General features: G+C 35.7%; 1 protein-coding gene across 1 annotated transcript in view; it reads right to left on the minus strand.

The window, feature by feature from the left end:
- LOC141427557 (uncharacterized) overlaps positions 1-20057 on the minus strand; it is a 115992-nt gene that overhangs the window by 15588 nt on the left and 80347 nt on the right. Inside the window, exons 3-7 of the mRNA XM_074087113.1 lie at positions 10094-10116; positions 6334-6370; positions 4945-5001; positions 1271-1476; positions 745-864 (exon numbers count right to left, since the gene is read on the minus strand). Of these exons, the coding sequence (XP_073943214.1) occupies positions 745-864; positions 1271-1476; positions 4945-5001; positions 6334-6370; positions 10094-10116 (443 nt within the window). The remainder of the gene's footprint in view (positions 1-744; positions 865-1270; positions 1477-4944; positions 5002-6333; positions 6371-10093; positions 10117-20057) is intronic.

Genomic DNA, 20057 nt, shown 5'->3' on the forward strand with positions numbered 1-20057 from the left:
TCCAATAAACTGACTTTGACCCAAATGTCAGTAAGGTGTTTATGGTTGCTCTAATTCCTCTAGAGATTACGGGGCTGATGATGTAGATTAGTGTTGCGAAACTTGTGGGCGTTCCTCTCAATGCCTCTTACACGTGGCAAATCGGTATTATTTGAACAAAGTTATTAATAGGTATAATATGTAACGTAGACACGCGATACTTAAATGCCGCTGTAATTGGATATGATTTCTGGAATTAACTTTTTACTACGTGCAATTTTATAAGGTACCTACCTTAACAAATATGCTTCTATTTTGTCATGTATAAAAGCCTCTATTTCAGGATGGGGATACAAATATTTTTGGTTTATTATCATCATCATAATGTTATCATGGGACACTTGCCACCAAACTAAGCAAAGCTTGTTACTATGGATACAGGCAACGGATAAACATACATACATATTAAAAATAAAATAAAACAAAAACCCAAGCCCAAGCCTTAAAAAATAAAAGGAAGAAAATAAGTCTAGTCCAGAACTCGGTCAAGTAGCTATGTAATTTAAAGTACAACAGTCGGAACCCGCTCAGCTCAATCGTAACCTGCTCAAAAATTCTTGGTAATGGGCCCTGACTGTTGAACTTTAAATTAGCTACTGGACAGAGTTCTAGACAACTAGATTTATTTTCTTCCTTTTATTTTTTAAGGCAGTTGAGTTTTTGATTTTTTTCTAGAGTGCACGAGCTATATATATATTGACTCACGTTATTCTTGGTTTCCTTGGTGATGTCGGCGTTGAAAGCCCGTCGGATGGCGGTATGCCCATTCTGGGGGTTGTTGGTGGCGGAACCAGGCTGCACCAGACGAGCCGCCCCGTGGAATACCTGAGAACAATACGGTCGTGTTGTTAAATAGGTAAATAATTGATTAAATCAGGCGTTACTTTGCGGAGGTCCATATCATTGGAGTGTAAACAATTACTTCGCTCTCCCACGACCTTATAATAGCTATGTCCATGCAACAAATGTGTGTTCATGCATCTCCTCCTCCACACTGTAAGAACACACACAAACTTCACTAACACCACCACTACACTACACTTACACGTTTCGAGTTCATTCCCAGAGAAATCCAACTCAACTCTGTTTGAGTTCGAAACGTGTCAGTGTCAGTGTAGTGTGGTTCGCGGGTGATCAAAGTAATTATTTATAGTATAACATTTGCGCATACACTCGCGTCTCGTTTGTAAACGTTACCTACCTTACTACTAACTAAGTTACTAAAAGATACCTTAGGCGTGACCTCCTCGCCAACAGATGGCGCTGTCGGCGCCACGTCCACGCTGACGACGCCGTCGTTGACCACGGCGTGCACGCCTTCCACGGGCACGTCCAGCTGCGCTTGCGCATGAACGCGCGGCTTCTGCCCCGGCGCCGCGTCCGCAGTCGCGTGCTGTTCTAGTCGTGAGACTAGCTCGCCGTTTGCTTTCACTGCATCTGGAATGGTGTTGAGTTTGAGACACATTATTTATTAAAAATTCAAAAATTTAGATAACCAATATGGGGGAGGTGTATGTCCAACATGGATCCCACTGAAAAACAGCGTTGTGGCGTGCCGCAACATTATGCTGAGTGGGCCCCAATTTATACTATTCGATGTTTTTTTTTTAATAATTATTTCTTCCTAACGTGTTTTATCTGTGTAAGTATCGAATATTTGTTAATAAATGTCTCTCTCTCTCTCTCTATCTCTCTCTCAACAGTGGATGTCGCACGGTCAGTATGATACTGATGACGATAAAATAAAGCCACATATACAACGTGTTATGCTGATTTTCGTTAGCTTTAAGAGAACATTCAACAGGTCAAATGAACTTAATTTCTGCAAGACACTTCTTTATAAGATAAAATCAGTGTTTTAGTTAACATAATATGTAGTAAAAGAAGATTATAAAAATGTTTTTTAGATGTCTGTCTTATTTCTTACGTCTCTTGTTGAATTTGTAAATTTTATAATTAATCCTTTAACAATGACTGTGTAATACGGTATTTGACTATTTAGAATATGTTTTATAAATTAAAACTACACAATGCCTGTTATCGAATAGAAAAACAATTTTTAAGCTACCTTTACAAATAACAAAGTTATAAAGGTTTGAAATTCAAGATTAGACAGAGAAAGACATACTGGCATGTGACGTCGTCACACGCCAGTACCGCCATACTTGCTGCATAGAGAAAAACGTTTGAGAAAGAGACAGGTAGGTATATAGATTTTTTTTTAAATCACTATAGGTAAATCCAATTTTCAACCGATTTAAATTTTCTCTTCGCTAAACTCTATCTGTATATCTATATTTTCATAATAATATTAAGATATGGCAAAATCAGGAGTTGTCAAATAACGTATTATCATTTTCTATTTTTTTTCGATTTGGCTAAAAGTTAGTTACCAGGTAGTTCTATCAATGAACTGATCCGTTTGTCTGAGTTAACGGAAATCAATAAAAACACGGTGTATTAAAGCATTTATAATTGTACTTGGGCCTAGACACAGACATGACATGACATTATTTTATTACCCACGTATAATTTAATTTATTTCTTAACGACGAGACCAAACACAGATAAAGAAATTCAGGAGTCAAAAAATTCTTTACTCTTGAAGATAAGAGACGAAAAATTATTTAGTATCTCAAGAGAGATTTAGATAAGGCACGAAATGACAGTTCAATTGTGTTGTCAGTGGCACAAAGAAGGTAATAAATAAGAAAAAGTCGTAACAAACTTTGTTTCATATTTCCGATTAATGCGAAAGAGCTTTTTATAGCTGTTGCGTACTATTACGCTTCGTTAAGGGGCTGTTTCACCACTTGTCGACTAACTTAAGTGTCAGATAAAAGTAATGCCGTCTTTGTTTATTCGGACAAAACAAACAGAGACGGCATCACTGATATCCGTCACTTAAAGTTAGTCGACAAGTGGTGAAACAGGCCCTTAGTCTAAATTTTTAAATGATAAAGGCAACGGGCAACCTGAGGCAACTGGTTATAGCTCAGAATAACTTTTGCATGGATGCTAGATGGCAAAGGAATACCCTAGTATAGAATTATGAGTATGTTTAATGGAAACATAGTAGGCGTATGTATGACAAGCCATTATCGCCTGTTCACACAACAACATGCGATAATGGGACACTATCAAATCTCAATCTCCTATCGTAGCTTACGTTGGATATAGACGTGTTTTGCAATACAAAATAATGTGTACCTATTTGTATGGTGTATGAATATTTTAACAGCCCCAGATTGTAGGGAGCGATGGCAAGCGCCCTGACGGAATGTCGTTGATACTCTGGAAGACTGGCCGTGCGCTGGTGTGGGACGCTACATGTACAGAACCTACCAGCAACTACCAAATGTGCGGGGGCGGCGGCAGACGCCCGGGAACGCCTCAAATTCACAAAATATAGCTGTCTCGGCGCCCAATATTATTTCTTTGCTTTCAGCGTCGAGACTCTAGGTCCTTGGTGAAGGGTGCGTTGGAGCTACACAACAATAGGTTAAGGGAGGCAACAGGCAACCCTCGCGCCGGCAGCTTTCTCGCGCAAAGAATCTCAATCGCAGTTCAACGCGGGAATACTGCCTGCGTGTTGGGCACCATGCCAAGAGGCCCACCTCTCTTTTTTAATTAAAGTTTTAGTTTTATTTATTTTAATTTAATAGTAGTTTTAGTCCTATGAATATTTTGTATTTTCTTAATATTTTCTTAAAAAAACTTTCCTTTGTGGATATTAATAAAATGTTCTGCCTACCTGCACTGCACTGTAAGACGCAATTGAAATACTAATTCAATTCCTTTTCTAAATAACCAACGAATATTCTTTTTATAAAACCTACAAAAATTCTGACACACGTTATTCCTTAACCCTTAAATTGTCAGTGCACATGATTCAAGACCACCTTTTTATTTATTTTTTATTGTAGAACATTTGGACTACACTACACGTACACGGTACGGTAACGACGAGATTTGGATCATGAACTTTTACAATTTTGACAATTTAAGGGTTGAAATATCTTATAATCAATCTTGTATCATTTACAATCTCAATGTCTGTCAATTGTGTTTGTTACTTATTTTGTACAATAAAGTTTACATACATACATTTATCTACTAATAAATTTGGCACATAAGCTGCGAGGAATTGGACCCGAGGTTTGTTTGATTTATGCGGCTCCAATATAACAATTATAGATTTAGGATGCTATACACTGCATTTTGTCATTTAGGTTACGAAACCCTAAAAATGGATCTGTGAATTGTTAGATAATAAATCCTAATTTTTTGTGCTGAAATTGTTGTTACTAATACCTACCGCATGTCCTAAAAGTGATTAGTCCTAATTACTCCTAATGTTGAACATGAAACTACCGTGAGACTGACTTATTCAACATTACGCCAAACATTCTAAAAAAAAATTTGCACAATCACATTATGTGATTCGACAGGCACCCATAAAAATATTTATTCTTTTAAGCATAACTTTAAATTTTCTACGTTATTTAGAAAGTAGTCCGATATCATTACGCAAAATCAAACTAAGTCACGAGCTCTGAAACAAAAGACATATTTAATTCAGTCACAATCCGCAGAACAGCCTAAATCACGCTAAAAGCTAAAGCTTAGACTAAATTAAGAGATTAAAACTTGAAATGAAATTTCACTGTAGAACGGTTTGTAATTACCGCTCAAGCACGGTCGGTACGTAATTATGTTTTGGCTACGAACTTGTTTATGTTAGTCGCATCTAGAAAGAGACGAAAAAATTTGATAACGTGGATCACAGTTTAATAATACAAACGACTAAGTGAAAAAAAATCCAGTGGAGAAACATCGAACATGGCTCTCTCCATAGCTCGCTGAGCAACTCGAATAAAGAAGTAAAATATTTTCAAGACTCACCGAGACTGTGATATTCAACATGCGCTGTCTCTTCTACCGCGGCCAATTTAGGTTCAGCTAAAAAAGGAAAAAAACTTGAATTAAAAAAGTAATATTGTAAATACGACTGTGAATACGTTTGGTATTTGGACCTACGTATCTTCATGTGTAATACTCATAATGATGTATTGAATGTTAAGCGTGAAAGCGCCACGAATGAACTAATTCCCACTCCATTTCTTAATAAAGAGGAGAGGAGATAAAATATCTATATCTGTGTGCTCCTGATGCTTTTTAATTTTACTGTTGTGTAAGAATAAGACCTATCTTTACTTAAAATATTATTGTAGCTCTCTCTAACTTTGGCTCCTCTCTTTGATCAATTAGATAGACAACGGCTAACAGAGGCTTTGTTAGCTCTCTGAAAGCCAACCGCCCACTTAAACAAACAAGTTCAGACTAAACTGTTGGCATAGCAAGCCAGTACTCAGAACGATTTTGTCTGAAACTGTTATCGCTAACTTGAATAAGTTCAATAAGCCTAAACCCACTAACAACGCTTCACTAAAATCAAGATTTATGAGCGGTTAGTGGGTGGGTGGGTTATTCTTGGGTCCAAAAAATCCATTTAGTTCGTGCGCCAGTTAGATTGTCATAGACTATTGGAGACGCATTTTATTTGTAATTTTGTGTGTCAAAGTTCAAGAGTACCCACTCCTTAATCTATCATACACTTTACCTACCTGTACCTGATGATATGACTGCAGCAGACAATTTATAACAAAAAGTGTGAAATAAATTATAGTGTAACGCTAAAAAATAAACTTTGTGGCCTCTCGAGTCGAGAATCATGGGTTCAAATCCAGGATTGCACCTCAGAGTTCAAAATCGAAAAAATTAATGTGCGTAATTTAATTGGAAATTTACCACCAGTTTTATGATACAGGAAAACATCGTGAGGCTATACAAACTACGAAGCAACTCAATGGTGTGTGTGAAGTTCTCCGTCCACACTGGGCCAGCGTGGAAACTGCGATGCAAGCCCCCTCGTTCCGGGAAGCCTGTGCTCTGCAGTGGGATGTATATAGGGTTGGTGAACAAAAAGTTCACAACTCTTGTAGTTGGGCCAATCAACTATTCTACCGACACTTTAGGCGTCTCCTGCGTTACCAAAATTGTCTCTGGTGTTACCAAAAATGCGTAAGTACTTACAACAAGATATTTCACGGTTTAATAGGTTGAACTTACGTAGGATGGCATGTATTCGTGTAGACCATCTATTAAATTACAGAAAAAACATGTTTACTTACAAAAGTTTGCAATTGTTTGAAAAATGTCACGGACAGATTAGTGTGGGTAAAAAAGTTGATTGGCCCAGTTACCTTCTATAAAATATTTAAATAAACTTACCGGTTTTTAATTTTTCCAATTCCTCGACAGGCAGATCCTGCAACAATCACAGTTTATATAAAGTTGAGTTACTATTGTGCCTAAAACTAAATGCCGAGGACTGCTTTAACTTTAGGTCACGATAATTATAATCGTTTCTTAGATAAATTTTTCGTACCGTACACTCAGTCCACTCTTTAGGTATTTAATTGAATAATATGTAACTTTACTTAATTTTACAACATTCCCGAGGCAAAATATAGCTCAGTATATTACTCGTTGATAATAAGATTAATAAGCTCTCTATTATAAGTGAAAGGATCTTTAAAAATGACAAGTAGTTTTTCAGTGAGTGTATCCATTACAAGCAAGTAAACAAACACACAGTTAGATAATTTTTTTTTCTCCTTATATCAAAATACCTACCTACCTAAACGTGCTAGCTAAACCTATAGAATAAATAACCGTCATTCAGTGAACTGTTCATGAATTGATCATGAATCTGAGACATATCTGCTGAGCTGGACTAAAGATCGTTAGTCAAATTATTGTAATTTTTAATGCTGCTCAGTGTGATCAGTGGCTGCTCACATTAATATCAAACCGAGATTAGACTAGGTAGGTACATTCGAAAATTCCGTTAGAACAACAGTACCTATAATAAATAAATCTACATAATAATATTTAGTCCTAAGTCAAATGTCAAATGATATTTTCATATTTGGTTTGACTTATGAAAAATATTCAAGTCATAGTTATTTGACAATTATTTCCTTATATTCCAGATATTTCGTATTTTGAGAATATAATAATTACTAAATTAAGCAGTTCAACTCACGATTTATAAGCCAGGAACGGTCTAGGTTAAGTAAGTATTATAAATATAATAATTACATTATTTGTATTTTATTTAAGCAGGTATTATAAATTAAATATTAGGTAATATAATTCATTTTTTCTTAAGCTTTAGAACTTCTTTGTTGTACTGAATTAATTATCTGCACACTCTAAGACTCTATCATTGATAATGTCAATTTGTTCAATCGTTTTCTGATCTCGGTTTGATAATATGATTAAGCAGGAATCCCACTTGAATAAGCATCAACAAAATGCAAGGTACACAAATCGGTTCAGAAAGATTTCAACTCTCTAATTTCTCTTGGGAAATCAACTTACCTTAAACTTAAATTACTAAAGGACTTTTGTTCAAATGTTTGTATGTTTGAACAGCTCGGCCTACGTAAGAATACCCTTTACTTGTTGCAAAAATTGCCATCCCAACCAAGTGTAATAACTAACTAGAACCTATTAAAATTTATGAGTTTCAAACCAAACTGTAATAGAACGTCGCTTTATAGTCACGAAGGCGAAACCTGTTTAAGAGTAATTATTTTTTTATTTGAATTTACAACGAACACCTTTATGTTTAATACCTGCAGCGAGCTTGTCAGCTAAAAAATACTTTTTGTTTTAATTTACGTCTTCAAACTTTTTAATTCCGCTGCAACAAGTTTATACATTCGCATACTTTGTGGTTGATGCTCATTTCTGGCCACTTTGTCTAAAAAGTTTTGATATGATAGATACTTAAGTATAACATTTGTTTTGTAATTTAAAAGAAAAGATAGTGTTATTTTATCAAAAACGATCAGTGATTTTGATCCAACTTAAGTAAAATAAATAGCCGATAAAAAAATCTGCCAGGTTATTGTGATAATAATAATATGATGATTCCTGTGACAACCTTAGCTGGTGCTAGTATCGTGAAGTCATTCTGACATCTTTGACATTTGTGTCACGTTTGTAATGAGGGCTATCGTTTTTTCACTCACTAGATGGCGCACTGTTGCGTGAGGTTTTTAAGTATGGCTTTCAAAGTCTGTTATTACGGGCGTGAAAACAAAGTTTAGATTAAAATCATATTTAATACACCTTAAAACCGTACCATAAAAATATCGAGCATGCCACAGTGTTGCATAGTCCCCGTTTTGTTCGGAAAAAAGGGAGGACAAAGGTTTCCGAAAGACAAAACTGTCTCAAAACACAGACATTCATTGCCCCAGAACGCATATTTGCCATAATTAATTTCAGATATTGCAAAATATTCATAAAATTATTCTAATTATAAATAAACCCGCGTAGCTCACCCAAAAACTATGAGATTTGACATTTCGGAGACCTCACGCTACACTAGCGCCTCTAGTGGCGAATTCATACGCGATAGCCCTCATTGGTTCAGTACAAGTTCAGTAACTAAATAAGCCAATCGCAAGCAAGACAAGTCATTGAGGGTAAATAATAATGACTGAAACGTCACACATAACAATATATTTTGATACTAACACCATCCAGCGAATTTTCGCCTGTCGAGAAACAAGAACTTGACTGTTATTGCCAAATTATTTATTTATTCCATTGCTATAGTGAATTTATTTATACATTTAGCTCGACTAACATTCGAAATGTTCGCGCGAGTTAGCGTCAAAGTAAAATTATTTACATATTTAGAACTACGAGTTTGCAAGCGGAATATAAAGAAGCTGTATCAACCGAATACCGTCTTTAGATTATTGTTAAAAGTACCTTTACACTGTAGTTTGAAATCTTAATAAAAGAAATATGAAAGTTTTTGAGTGCGTTAAGTATGTGTGTTTTATTCTTTCGCTCTAAAACTACTAAACAGATTTAGAAGAAATTAGGTAGGTAAGCCAGTGATCGATTGCAATATTTATAGCATATTTTACCTGTATGTATATTTTAGTTTAATTTCCAAGAGTTAGAACCTAGATGGAAATGGAAATGTACGAAGAAATTTTGTTTCCGTAGAAAAATAAGTAATTTTTTGTTTTTCTGTTCGCATGGTCTATGAAACATCTTCATATACCTATTTATTGTAAGTTTGAACGTTTACCTAAGGATTTAATGTGTTATGGTCTAAACCGGTTTGAAGTCGGTGCCTCAGCGCGAGCCAGCAGGAAAGATAGAAGCCCAATAGAGGGTATGTAGGCAAAGTAGACAACTAGGGTCACTCCAGCTGAGGCGACGAATTCAAACAGACAGAAAATTAAAAAAAAACATTTCATAGTTTTTGATGCTCAGTTTTTTGACATATTTACCTCTCCCTATTTACTGTAACTAATCTTAGTTACAAAACCTTAATGTCAACTAAAGGCTGACCAGAATTATAAAAAACCTCGCCATATTGCGAAAAACCAATAGAACTAATTTCTTGCACCGGTAACAATAAATTCAAATGTCATCTGTCTATTGCTGTCAAAGTTTCACGTTGTTTGCGCGTCGTATTTAAAAGTGTTATTTTGTGTTTTTGTACGTTAAAATTCCGAAGATTACCCATAGCCTTGGAAGAAAAACAATTCACAATGTATAAAAGTATTTGTCATAGGAAAAGTCTCAAGGATTAGAAAATATTCCTTTAAATAATATTACCGACACCGTTGTCAATATGACTGGTAGGTACCGTATATAGTAAGTGTAAAGAATGTTGCAATATAAAACGTAGAAGTGCTGCCCTCGCGTCAGGTTTTTTATATTCCTGGTCAGCCCATAGGTACTCGTCACCTTTCAAAAGATAACCTTTTCCGATGCAGATTCGTTAATTGTTGAGGATTCCTTTTTTAACATTTATGTTTTTATCACCCAGCCAGCGCTGTTGTTTTTTAATTACTTAAAAAAAAACCTATTCTCAAAAATGATACGTAACAAAGTGCACCCTTTTGTCGATACCCGCTTTTCAATTTCCTAAACAATGGCCGTATCTTACCGATTTCATTTCCCGGGACCCATCTGAAACAAACAATAAATTTGATTAATATTGCTACGCTACGAGAATGTCTACGCCGTAGCTGCTACGGCGTAGCGCAAAAGTTGGTACTTAATTTGTAGGTAACTAAACATACTAAACTTATTCAAGTGTAAGTAATTATTACAATATTAGCTTTTCCCGCGATTCAGTTCGCATCTACATGAAGGACGTAGTTTAGCAAAAACGTTTCAAAACTCAAAAAATATTTTTTTGATTTTGGAAGTACTTTCAGTAACATCAAAAGTGAAATTAAAGAATAACCATGACGATGCTTTGGAACGTTTTTGCTAAAATACGTCCTAACTGTGCAATTGTATGGGATAAAAGCTAACCTATATCATTCACAAATTTTCAAACTACTACCATACCAGATTGTACACAAATTAGGTATATTATGTACAAATAATAACCTAAAAATATTGTTAGTCAACAGATGGCAAACAACTCACTCAAACTGTTTTAGTTTTACGTGAAAAATAACGCAAGAGTCCGTTTAAAATTCCTATCAAAAAAACGTCGAATCAACACTTTTTATAATTAAATGACGTAAAGCTAGACCTTACCTTTAAATATTGAAGTGATTCTATCTGTCTTTCAAACATTTTAATTAACGGTCTGTCATGAAAAGCTTATTATAAGCCCTGTAATAATACCTTCAGCGTAAGTTTAAGTTACCCTTAAGGGTACTCGGATAACTCTTCAATTTTCGGACCAGGTATATATGTCGGCGGCCGATCGTAAAATCCGCCAGATCACAAAATTCCTAGGCAAATCATGAAACGCCACCATTTCATGATATGCCTAAAAGTTGGCCAGGCATATCACGATGTTCCTGAAAAATAATCCGGCAGATCGAATAGAGCAATGCATTCGTCGATATTCTTAGCTCTATACTGGGCACATCGTAAAATAGTTTTTTTTTGCCACTGGTGGCGCTGCGTATGCAATGGCGGCCGTGACCAGCTGACCTGCCGTGTTTGTTTACCGCGTGAAAAATGTCGGCGTCACAACAAAATTATCTTTGAACCGAAAATAGTGATTGAATTCAAAACAGAAGTGCAAAAGAAGCTTTTGAACATCAGCTCCATTCTTTTTATGTGAATCAAACGGTGTACAAGGTGTTTTTAAATAAGTGCCAGAAATTAAGAAGAACATTGCAAATAGTTGTATAAGCTTATGTGAACACTTATATGTAAAATAATTGATTGAATTACGCGTTACTTTGCGGAGATCCCTATCAATGAACTAAAACAATTACTTTGCTCACCCGCGACCTAATCGTATAAAAAAAGCAAAGTAATTATTCAATAAAGTAATTATTTTTAGTTCAGTAATGTAAAAGATTTCATCTAAATTTTTTATTAAAGTTTTTCTCATGCCTTCGGCGTGTTATACTTTGAACATCGATTAATGTAAGAAAATCTCACAGAAGTGTTTAATTAGACTAACCTCCGCTTAAATACTATTAACCTCTTCACACCTAATTCGAAAGAGTGGTTTTATCGTGAAAGAGCCAAAAATACACATGCACATAAACACACACACACACACACACACACACACACACACTCCCAAACTTTCGCATTTGTAAATAAAATGGGATTCAAACATATGCAGATATATTTTTCATACGTACAAAATTTTGCGTAAACTTTATCTTGACAGGTTTATAGTCTATTTTTATATTTTTAGTACAATTTGTATTCATATTGGAGGACGTGTCTAAAGCCCAAGCGCTCGCTAACGCATTTATGTACAATCTCTTTCTACCTTCGTGTGAGAGAAAAAAGCGGTGAAAACGATTCGTACTCCGACTGTGTTAGACACTGTAAGCTATAAGGCGGGCATTTTAACAAAAAAAGTGTACCTTGTCCTTTTTTTAAGTTTAGAAAAAAAAATAGTTTTTCCTACTCAGAATCAAGAGCAATCCCAAACAAAAACGTCAGTTTTGTGACGTTTTTTTTTCATACACTCGGTATGGGCGTCACAAAACTGACATAAAATTTATAAGAAAAAATTAAATAAACTGAAATAAAAGGTACACTTTTTTTTAAAACGCCCGCCTCCGGTCTTGTCATTTGTTTTGTGGAAAACAAAGCAATGCTAATTTAAACGGGTAAATCACAATAAAGCCCAATAATTCGTGAAACAATGTTTCGTTGAAATACTTAAGTAGTTTACCCTTTCATATTAACGAGAAATGAACCTTTTCTAGGTGGGCAGGTAGTCTAAATTGAAAGTTTCCAGTGATATGCGTCCGAATGAATTGTATGGCCCATCCGCTCTGCCGCACATTTAGGTTTTGATACGTTTCAGTTCGCATTAGGTATCTAAAGGTTACAATTATTAAAGGAGAATACGATACAAATAGCAAGTGGGTCGTAAAGGCACTAGGTAACTATTAGTGATAATTACTTTGCTTTAGCAAAGGCGCAGAACATCTTTGTAGACGACGCATGGATCTAGAAAAATTATGTACCTAGATATTTTTTGTGTTTATAAACTGACCTTTTCTAAGCTCCAAACGCCCGTACTGCAATTTTTTTCATCAAAATCATTGAATCCTTGTTCTGAATTTGTATTTATTTTGAATGAGTTATTTTTTCTATTACCGGAAACGAATGGTTTATTATTTTTATAAAAACAGGTTCTTTAATACGAGGGAACGCTGCGAACGATCGCTGCATTACATACCTGTGTCACATTAACTTCCAGAAACTAGCCTTTTCTCATATACCTCGATCATTCTACAAACGCTTCAAAAATTATTATATCGGCCATACATCGTCATATCAGCCATAGGACGTCCAGTGTTGGACATAGGCCTCCATAGACCTCCAGTTGCCTCGGTTGGAAGCGGCTTGCATTCACCGTGAACCCATGACTTTAACCAGGTCATCCGTCCATCTCGTTGGTGGACGTCCTATGCTCCACTCGAGAACCTTTCGGCCCCACCGACCATCTGTTCTTCACGCTTTATGGCCTGCCCATTGCCGTGTAAAGCAACGCATGTAATGAGGGCTATAGTTTTTAGGGTTCCGGAGCCAAAATGACAAAAACGGAACCCTTATAGTTTCGTCAAGTCCGTCTGTCTGTCTGTCTGTCTGTGTGTCCGTCCGTCCGTATGTCACAGGCATTTTACTCGAACACTACAAGATGTATATCAATGAAATTTGGAGTACAGATGTCTTGTCAAAGCCGCTATTTAGTTTCGTATTGTAGTTAAATTACAAATATAAATATTCGCATCAATGTGTGGCACATAGTTCGATAGCTCTTTTGAAAAGATAGTAAGGTTTCTCAAAAACTTTTTTGATTAAGTGAAGATTTCCGGAAATAATCGCTCCCAAAGTAGCAATAGGTATATAGAAAACGGTATGCGTAGGTATATAGAAAACATCAAAAACTTGGGATAATCTTTACACTTAAATAACAACAAAATATTAAAGTATTATGCCTAAGTATTTTTTATTGATGTGCATATGGGTTGGTTACATCTGGAACGTTACAATGACAATGAAACTTGAGACAGTGATACGTTCGGGTATTTAGAATCTATATACCTACGGCGTTGAGTATAGGTATATCTATGTAAAGGATCGTAATAAAATCCTTCCATAATTTCAATCCATAAATCTACTCATTGAAGAGGCCTACCTGTCCCGAAGCTTGCAAGTCACGCAAATCACAAACACTGGTGTTAATAAAAATACAAGATACATCAATATGCTACGCCAATTAATACCCACATAACGATATCACGTGGGAGGGAATACCGTCGTGTACAATTTCCAAGAAACCTAATATTATTATCTTGTGATCAAATTGGTCTATTGCTCTTGAGAAAAGGCAACCACAAGGAGACAATTACGTTTGATCTTGACGTGTATGTATATCTATACTTCTATACTAATATTATAAAGAGGAAAACTTTGGATTTTAGGATGTTTGTTACGAGTTAACTCAAAAACTACTGGACCGATTTAAAAAATTCTTTCACTATTAGAATGCTAAATTATTCCAGAGTGCCATAGGCTATATTTATTAACAGAAAAAAAGGGTTCCGTACTAAAACAAAACTACTATACTAATATTATAAAGAGGAAAACTTTGGAGTCAACAAAACAAAAAAATAAATATAAAAAATGTAACCGACTACAAAACCCTTGAAAATATTTTTCTAGGTAGGTAACTACTAGCTCGAAATCGGTGCCTCAGCACGAGCCAGCAGGAGTGGAACAATAGTCGTCTACCTCACCTACAATACTATGGGTTTCAACCCCTCCTGCTGGGTCGTGCTGACTCACTAACTTCGAGCTAGTAGGTACCTACCTAGAAAAAGAACATGCATTTTAATAAAATAACGCTTTATTGAAAATCCGATCGTATTTAGAGCGCTGCATATACACTATAAGTATATTCATATTCATATTTATGCATTCAAATTCATGCTTATTAACATTATTAGATGGTAGTTGTACAAGATGGTAGGTTAGGTACAGAATGTCAATAGATATAGAATAGGTATCTATTAAAATATTTACTTATAATTTTTTTTTGTGGCTACCATGCGATGAAGTTTAATTACATATAATAAAATACAAAATATCCATAGGACTAAAACTACTACTAAATTAAAACAACTAAAACTTTAATTAAAAAAGAGAGGTGGGCCTCTTGGCATGGTGCCCATCACGCAGGCAGCATTCCCGCGTTGAACTGCGATTGATATTCTTTGCGCGAGAAAGCTGCCGGCGCGAGGGTTGCCTGTTGCCTCCCTTAACCTATTGCTGAGCTCCCTGTGTAGCTCCAGCGCACCCTTACCCAAAGGACCTAGAGTCTCGACGCCGAAAGCAAAGAAATGATATTGGGCGCCGAGACAGCTATATTTTGTCTGCCACCGCCCCCGCACATTTGGTAGTTGCTGGTAGGTAGGACGCCGCCAGGGTATCTGTACAGGTAGCGTCCCACACCAGCGCACGGCCAGTCTTCCAGGGTATCAACGACATTCCGTCAGGGCGCTTGCCATCGCTCCGTACAATCTGGGGCTCCATTTATAATTATAATTATTTATGTAACTTATAAGAAGATCATGTTTAATGCAATATCAAGCCCACACTTCTGGCTTAAATCGCAATATACCCACACAAATCAGCAGAATGCTTAAGCTTATCCATTCCATAGGTGATCATAGGGCTGGCTCTTTCCTCGGTCAACGTATTGGCATTGCCATACACATACAGCGAGAAAATGCAGCCAGAGCACCCTGCCCAATAACAGCGATCTGGGTGATATTTTACTTTGATTTTGTAATAAAATAACGTATTTGCTCATTTTTGTAGTCCACCACAAAATAAAGCCCAATTTAGAGCTGCTAGAAACCTGCTAGAAAAATCTTGCAAGTTGTACAGTCAAGGGCAAAGATATCGACACGGCCAAAGTTACAAAAATATGTATACACGACTTTATGCACTTAACATTAAGGCCGTGTATACATATTTTTGCATCTTTGCCCTTGACTGTACTATACATTGCAAAGCCGTAAAGCAAGCCAGTTGGATGTGGTCAATCGAGTGCCGTAATGTAATCAGGCACAATTTTCTTGAAGCTCTAAATTGAGCTTTAGAAAAAAAAATTGAGAAGCGAATTAAAAGCATTCATGGTTAGGGAATATAGAAAAAAAATATGGGCCCTGGAGGGAATCTGCTTTAAATTCTTTAGTTATGTATAGTTATCTAGTTCATTTTACCTAAAGGAAACATTATTTTATTCTTAAAAAGAAACCAAACTGCATTCAATTTTACTCTAAAATTAATGATAAAATATAATTAATGTTAGATTTCACGTTTTTTTTAAATTCAAATAGCAAATGTTTATTAAAGAAATTTTATCATGAACAATTAATCCTATCGATTTATAATAACAAGGTAGCGAGTGTTTATTTTTTTGAATTTTTAGCCGGTTCGATTTCTAAGCGCACTCGGGCCCAATATTTTTTTCCAGCCTGTATAACTTTGATTTTATTTTAGAATTTCTGATAGCTAAAGTTTGTTATTAAACCCGTTTACATTGTTTCGATAGGCGGAGTTTGATTAGTTAGTAAAGTGGGTGTACCGACAAAATAGCTGGAAATACCTTCTGTAGGTAGCTTAATATACATAATTTACCTTCAATGGGTACAGTCCTGCATAATTTATAAACGATGCTTTCGACGAGAATTTGTAGTAAATTATAAAATCGTTATAACTTTGTCATAGCTTAACAACATGAAAGGGACTGTTTCATTTCGCCGCTTTAGGGATGCAATTCCCAAATAACTCTGTTTTTTCATACGTCTTTTTTTATTTTGTATTTCTATTTTTGTGTTTTTTTTTTGTATAATTGGAATTGTACAGCGTATTGGTTCTTTACTTTAATGCTGTATTTTTTACTGACAAATAAATAAGAAAATAAATAAATTTACGTTGATTATTTTGCCGTATGACCTTGTAAAACACGGTCAAAGTAGGTAAATATGTACTACATATTACTATAGATATGTAAGTAGTGAGTGCAGTACTTTGTGAAAGAATTGTTTATTATACTTAACAAACTTCAAAACATATATATTCTACTATTTAATTCGTCGAATAGATTGCCAGAAAATATTAGACAGATCATTTTTCTTTCGTCAATCAAACAAAAGACAATAAATATGATGCGCATTAAAGTTCGAGAATGAGCCCGTACCTTGACGCCCGTGCTAAAGTGTTGCACGATGTGACGTCACGCCGAACTTAAACTAGCGTATCTTTTTTTTTGTTTGATTCCCAAAGAAAAATTACGTGTCCATTATGTTCCGATGATGATTATTATTTATTATTTACTGACGGAATAATTCGATTTCTTTAGATGTGACCATTCAAGAAAGATACTTAAAATTCAATACCAAATAGTTCTCTCCAAAATGTCACACCTTTGCGTAGAAAGTAGCGCATTGAAACATCCTAAAACTCTCTCAAATTGTTTGCTTTGTTATTTTTCTTTGAGTTTAATTTACGGTTGCCGTAGAAGGTGAGCTATTTACACACCTTGATGAACAAGGACACAAAATGTTGATTAGAGGAAAACTGGACAAGAAAAAGCCGGCGGCTACCACAAAAACGTAATTTGGAGTTTGTAATTGCAAATATTTTTGACGCCGCTAACCTTTTTAAGTAGGTAAATTAGGAAACGGGTATTTACATTAAATAGGTATTTGTGTTCGGAGTTAAAAGCTTTTTCCAGCAAAAGTATTTACAAAGTATGATTTGCTTTGTTTTATTGCTATTTGCGCCCATACTATTAATAATACTTATAGTGCGAAATAGTAATAAAGGGGCTTTTCGGAATATGTCGCATCATATTAATAGTGTAGGTATGCATCACGACCAAGTGAGATAGGTCTATTGCATCGTATAATTTTTATCCCGGACAAGTGAGTTCTAGACAACAGGAAGGTTAATATTAAAATGATTTTTACAGTGATATTTATTTGAATGTGTTCCATCTACCTAATTAAAGTGAAGTAAGTTGCCAAGCAGGACCGGTCTGGAAGAGAGAGAAGGACAGTCGATCCGGGTGGAGAAAGGCTGGAGAGGCGTATGCCCAACGGTGGGCGAAAACGCGCTGAAGAAGAAGAAGAAGAAGAAGTTGCCAAGTGCCTGTCTAAAGCGCGGTTTAGTTGCAAGAAAAAAAAACCGGCCAAGAGCGTGTCGGACACGCCCAAAACCATTACGAAAAAATTAAGTAATATTTTTCTAAGGATTTCGTATTTTATACGGAATCTTCCAAGTTTAGGTATATTTTATACCTTAGGTTGCTATTTAAGAGTAAAACTACTAATAATTCTCAAGCAAACTTAGCCGTTATAGTTTTCGTTATACCATCCTGAATTTTTTAAAATTTTTCCACCCACCGGTTAGATTTTAGGGGGGGAGGGGACGCTAGATTTTAATGAAAATTTGCACTTTAAAGTTGAATATTTCGCAAATGAATCACTCAATCGAAAAATCGTTTCAGCAACCCCCTAATGGTTTTAAAAGACCTATCGAAAGAAAACCCCACACTATAGGGTTGGATGAGAAAAAAAAAATCACCCCCACTTTACGTCTATGGGAGGTACCCTAAAAAAAGTTTTTTATTTTAATTTTAAATTGCACTATTTTGTCGGCATAGTTTACTTATATATCCGTGCAAAATTACAGCTTTCTAGCATTGATAATCCCTGAGCAAAGCCGCGGACGGACAGACAGACAGACATGGCCAAACTATAAGGGTTCCGTTTTTGCCATTTTGGCTCCGGAACCCTAAAAAATGGTGCAAGTTGCATTACTCGTACATTGTGGCGCTCGATTGACCACTAAAAACTCGTTGGCGTTACGGCCTAGCAATGTAACTAATGAAACTTGCACGAGTTTTCAAGTCTAAGCCGGGCTTAAAAAGAGCCCAACCTGTAGCTTGCCTAAAATAGCGACGAAGTTTTACTTCTACATATTATTACTGCTTGCTGACTCAGTAGCGCTGTCTCAGTTTGTTTAATGTTACTGTAATATCGTGCAAACTACCAGTCGTAATGTCTTAAGATGTTGTCTTGCGGAGATACCTTCCTTCTTACCATTATTATTGTACTGGCTCAAATGGTTAGGCTAAATCGCTTTTTAGAAAAAAGTAACGCAGAGGTTTTTAGAATGTGACCGAATAAGTATAATCTTACTAGCTGCGGCTTCGGTCCCGTTAGAAATACTTTTACAAGAAACATTTACAATCTTAGAGTTCAGATCTGAAAGAAGATTACGGTAACATTTTAAAAGCACACGTTCGCTCGGACAGCGCCATTCTATTCATTGTAGACGAAGTTAAAACGTCGTCTTGAAGACTGAGGTACTTCAATGTGCTTGGACAGCGCCCTGTATTCCAATTTAAATTTGTAATATCCAGATTTTTCTTTATCTGCACGAGCAGTTTCATCCGTACAGCCGATATTGCATAATTGAGTAACAGTAACAGATATCCAAATCTTCCAAACTTTCATACTTACTAATAATATTATAAATGTGTACTTAATAGAGTAGCAAGGTGTAAGTAAGTAAGTTTGACTAAAGTAAGTTGTGAATACAGTAGTAAGGTTTAGACAACCAGTAAAGTTGTTTTTAACGTATAGTACCTACGTCTACAACAACAGAATCGTTAGCTAAATATAACCCAACTTTAGGTAATACGACGACCAGATGGCCTAGTGGTTAGAGAACCTGACTACGAAGCTTGAGGTCCCGGGTTCGATTGCCGTGTCGGGGCAGATATTTGTATGAAAAATACGAATGTTTGTTCTCGGGTCTTGGGTGTTTACTTTCATACTTAGAGTGCTCAACCGATCGTGACGAGATTAGGTATGGAGATAATTCGAGACTCTGAGAAAGACATTAGATAGTTTTTATCCCGGAAAATTGTAGTTCCCGTGGACGCGCAATAAACAAAATCTTTGGAGATGAAGTCACGGGAAACAGCTATTTGGTATGGGGATAGTTTGAGACACTGAAAAGGACGTAGGATAATTTTGTCTCGGATTTTTTTTTAAGTTTCCGTGAGTGGGCGATAAACAAATTCTTTGTAGAGAGAGTCACGGGCCCTAGCTAGTTTATAATATTAGTTGTATTATTAAGAGTATAATTAAGAGTTATATTATGCTTAAAATACTAGGTATTTGTTAGCCTTGAGGGTAGAGTAAGGTAGTTTATTACATTTGTTAGTTTCTTTTTGAGTACCCTCGCGCGTCTGCAATGAACTTAATTATAATTATAACTTCCAACTAAAATATAAAAACACCTAAAAAAACCTCTGTAAGTTTGTAAGGTATTTATTGTATAGGCCATGTTACCTGGAATAAATAGCTTTTTACTATATT

This window comes from Choristoneura fumiferana, chromosome 4 (genome assembly GCF_025370935.1).
Source record: "Choristoneura fumiferana chromosome 4, NRCan_CFum_1, whole genome shotgun sequence".
Taxonomy (NCBI): domain Eukaryota; kingdom Metazoa; phylum Arthropoda; class Insecta; order Lepidoptera; family Tortricidae; genus Choristoneura; species Choristoneura fumiferana.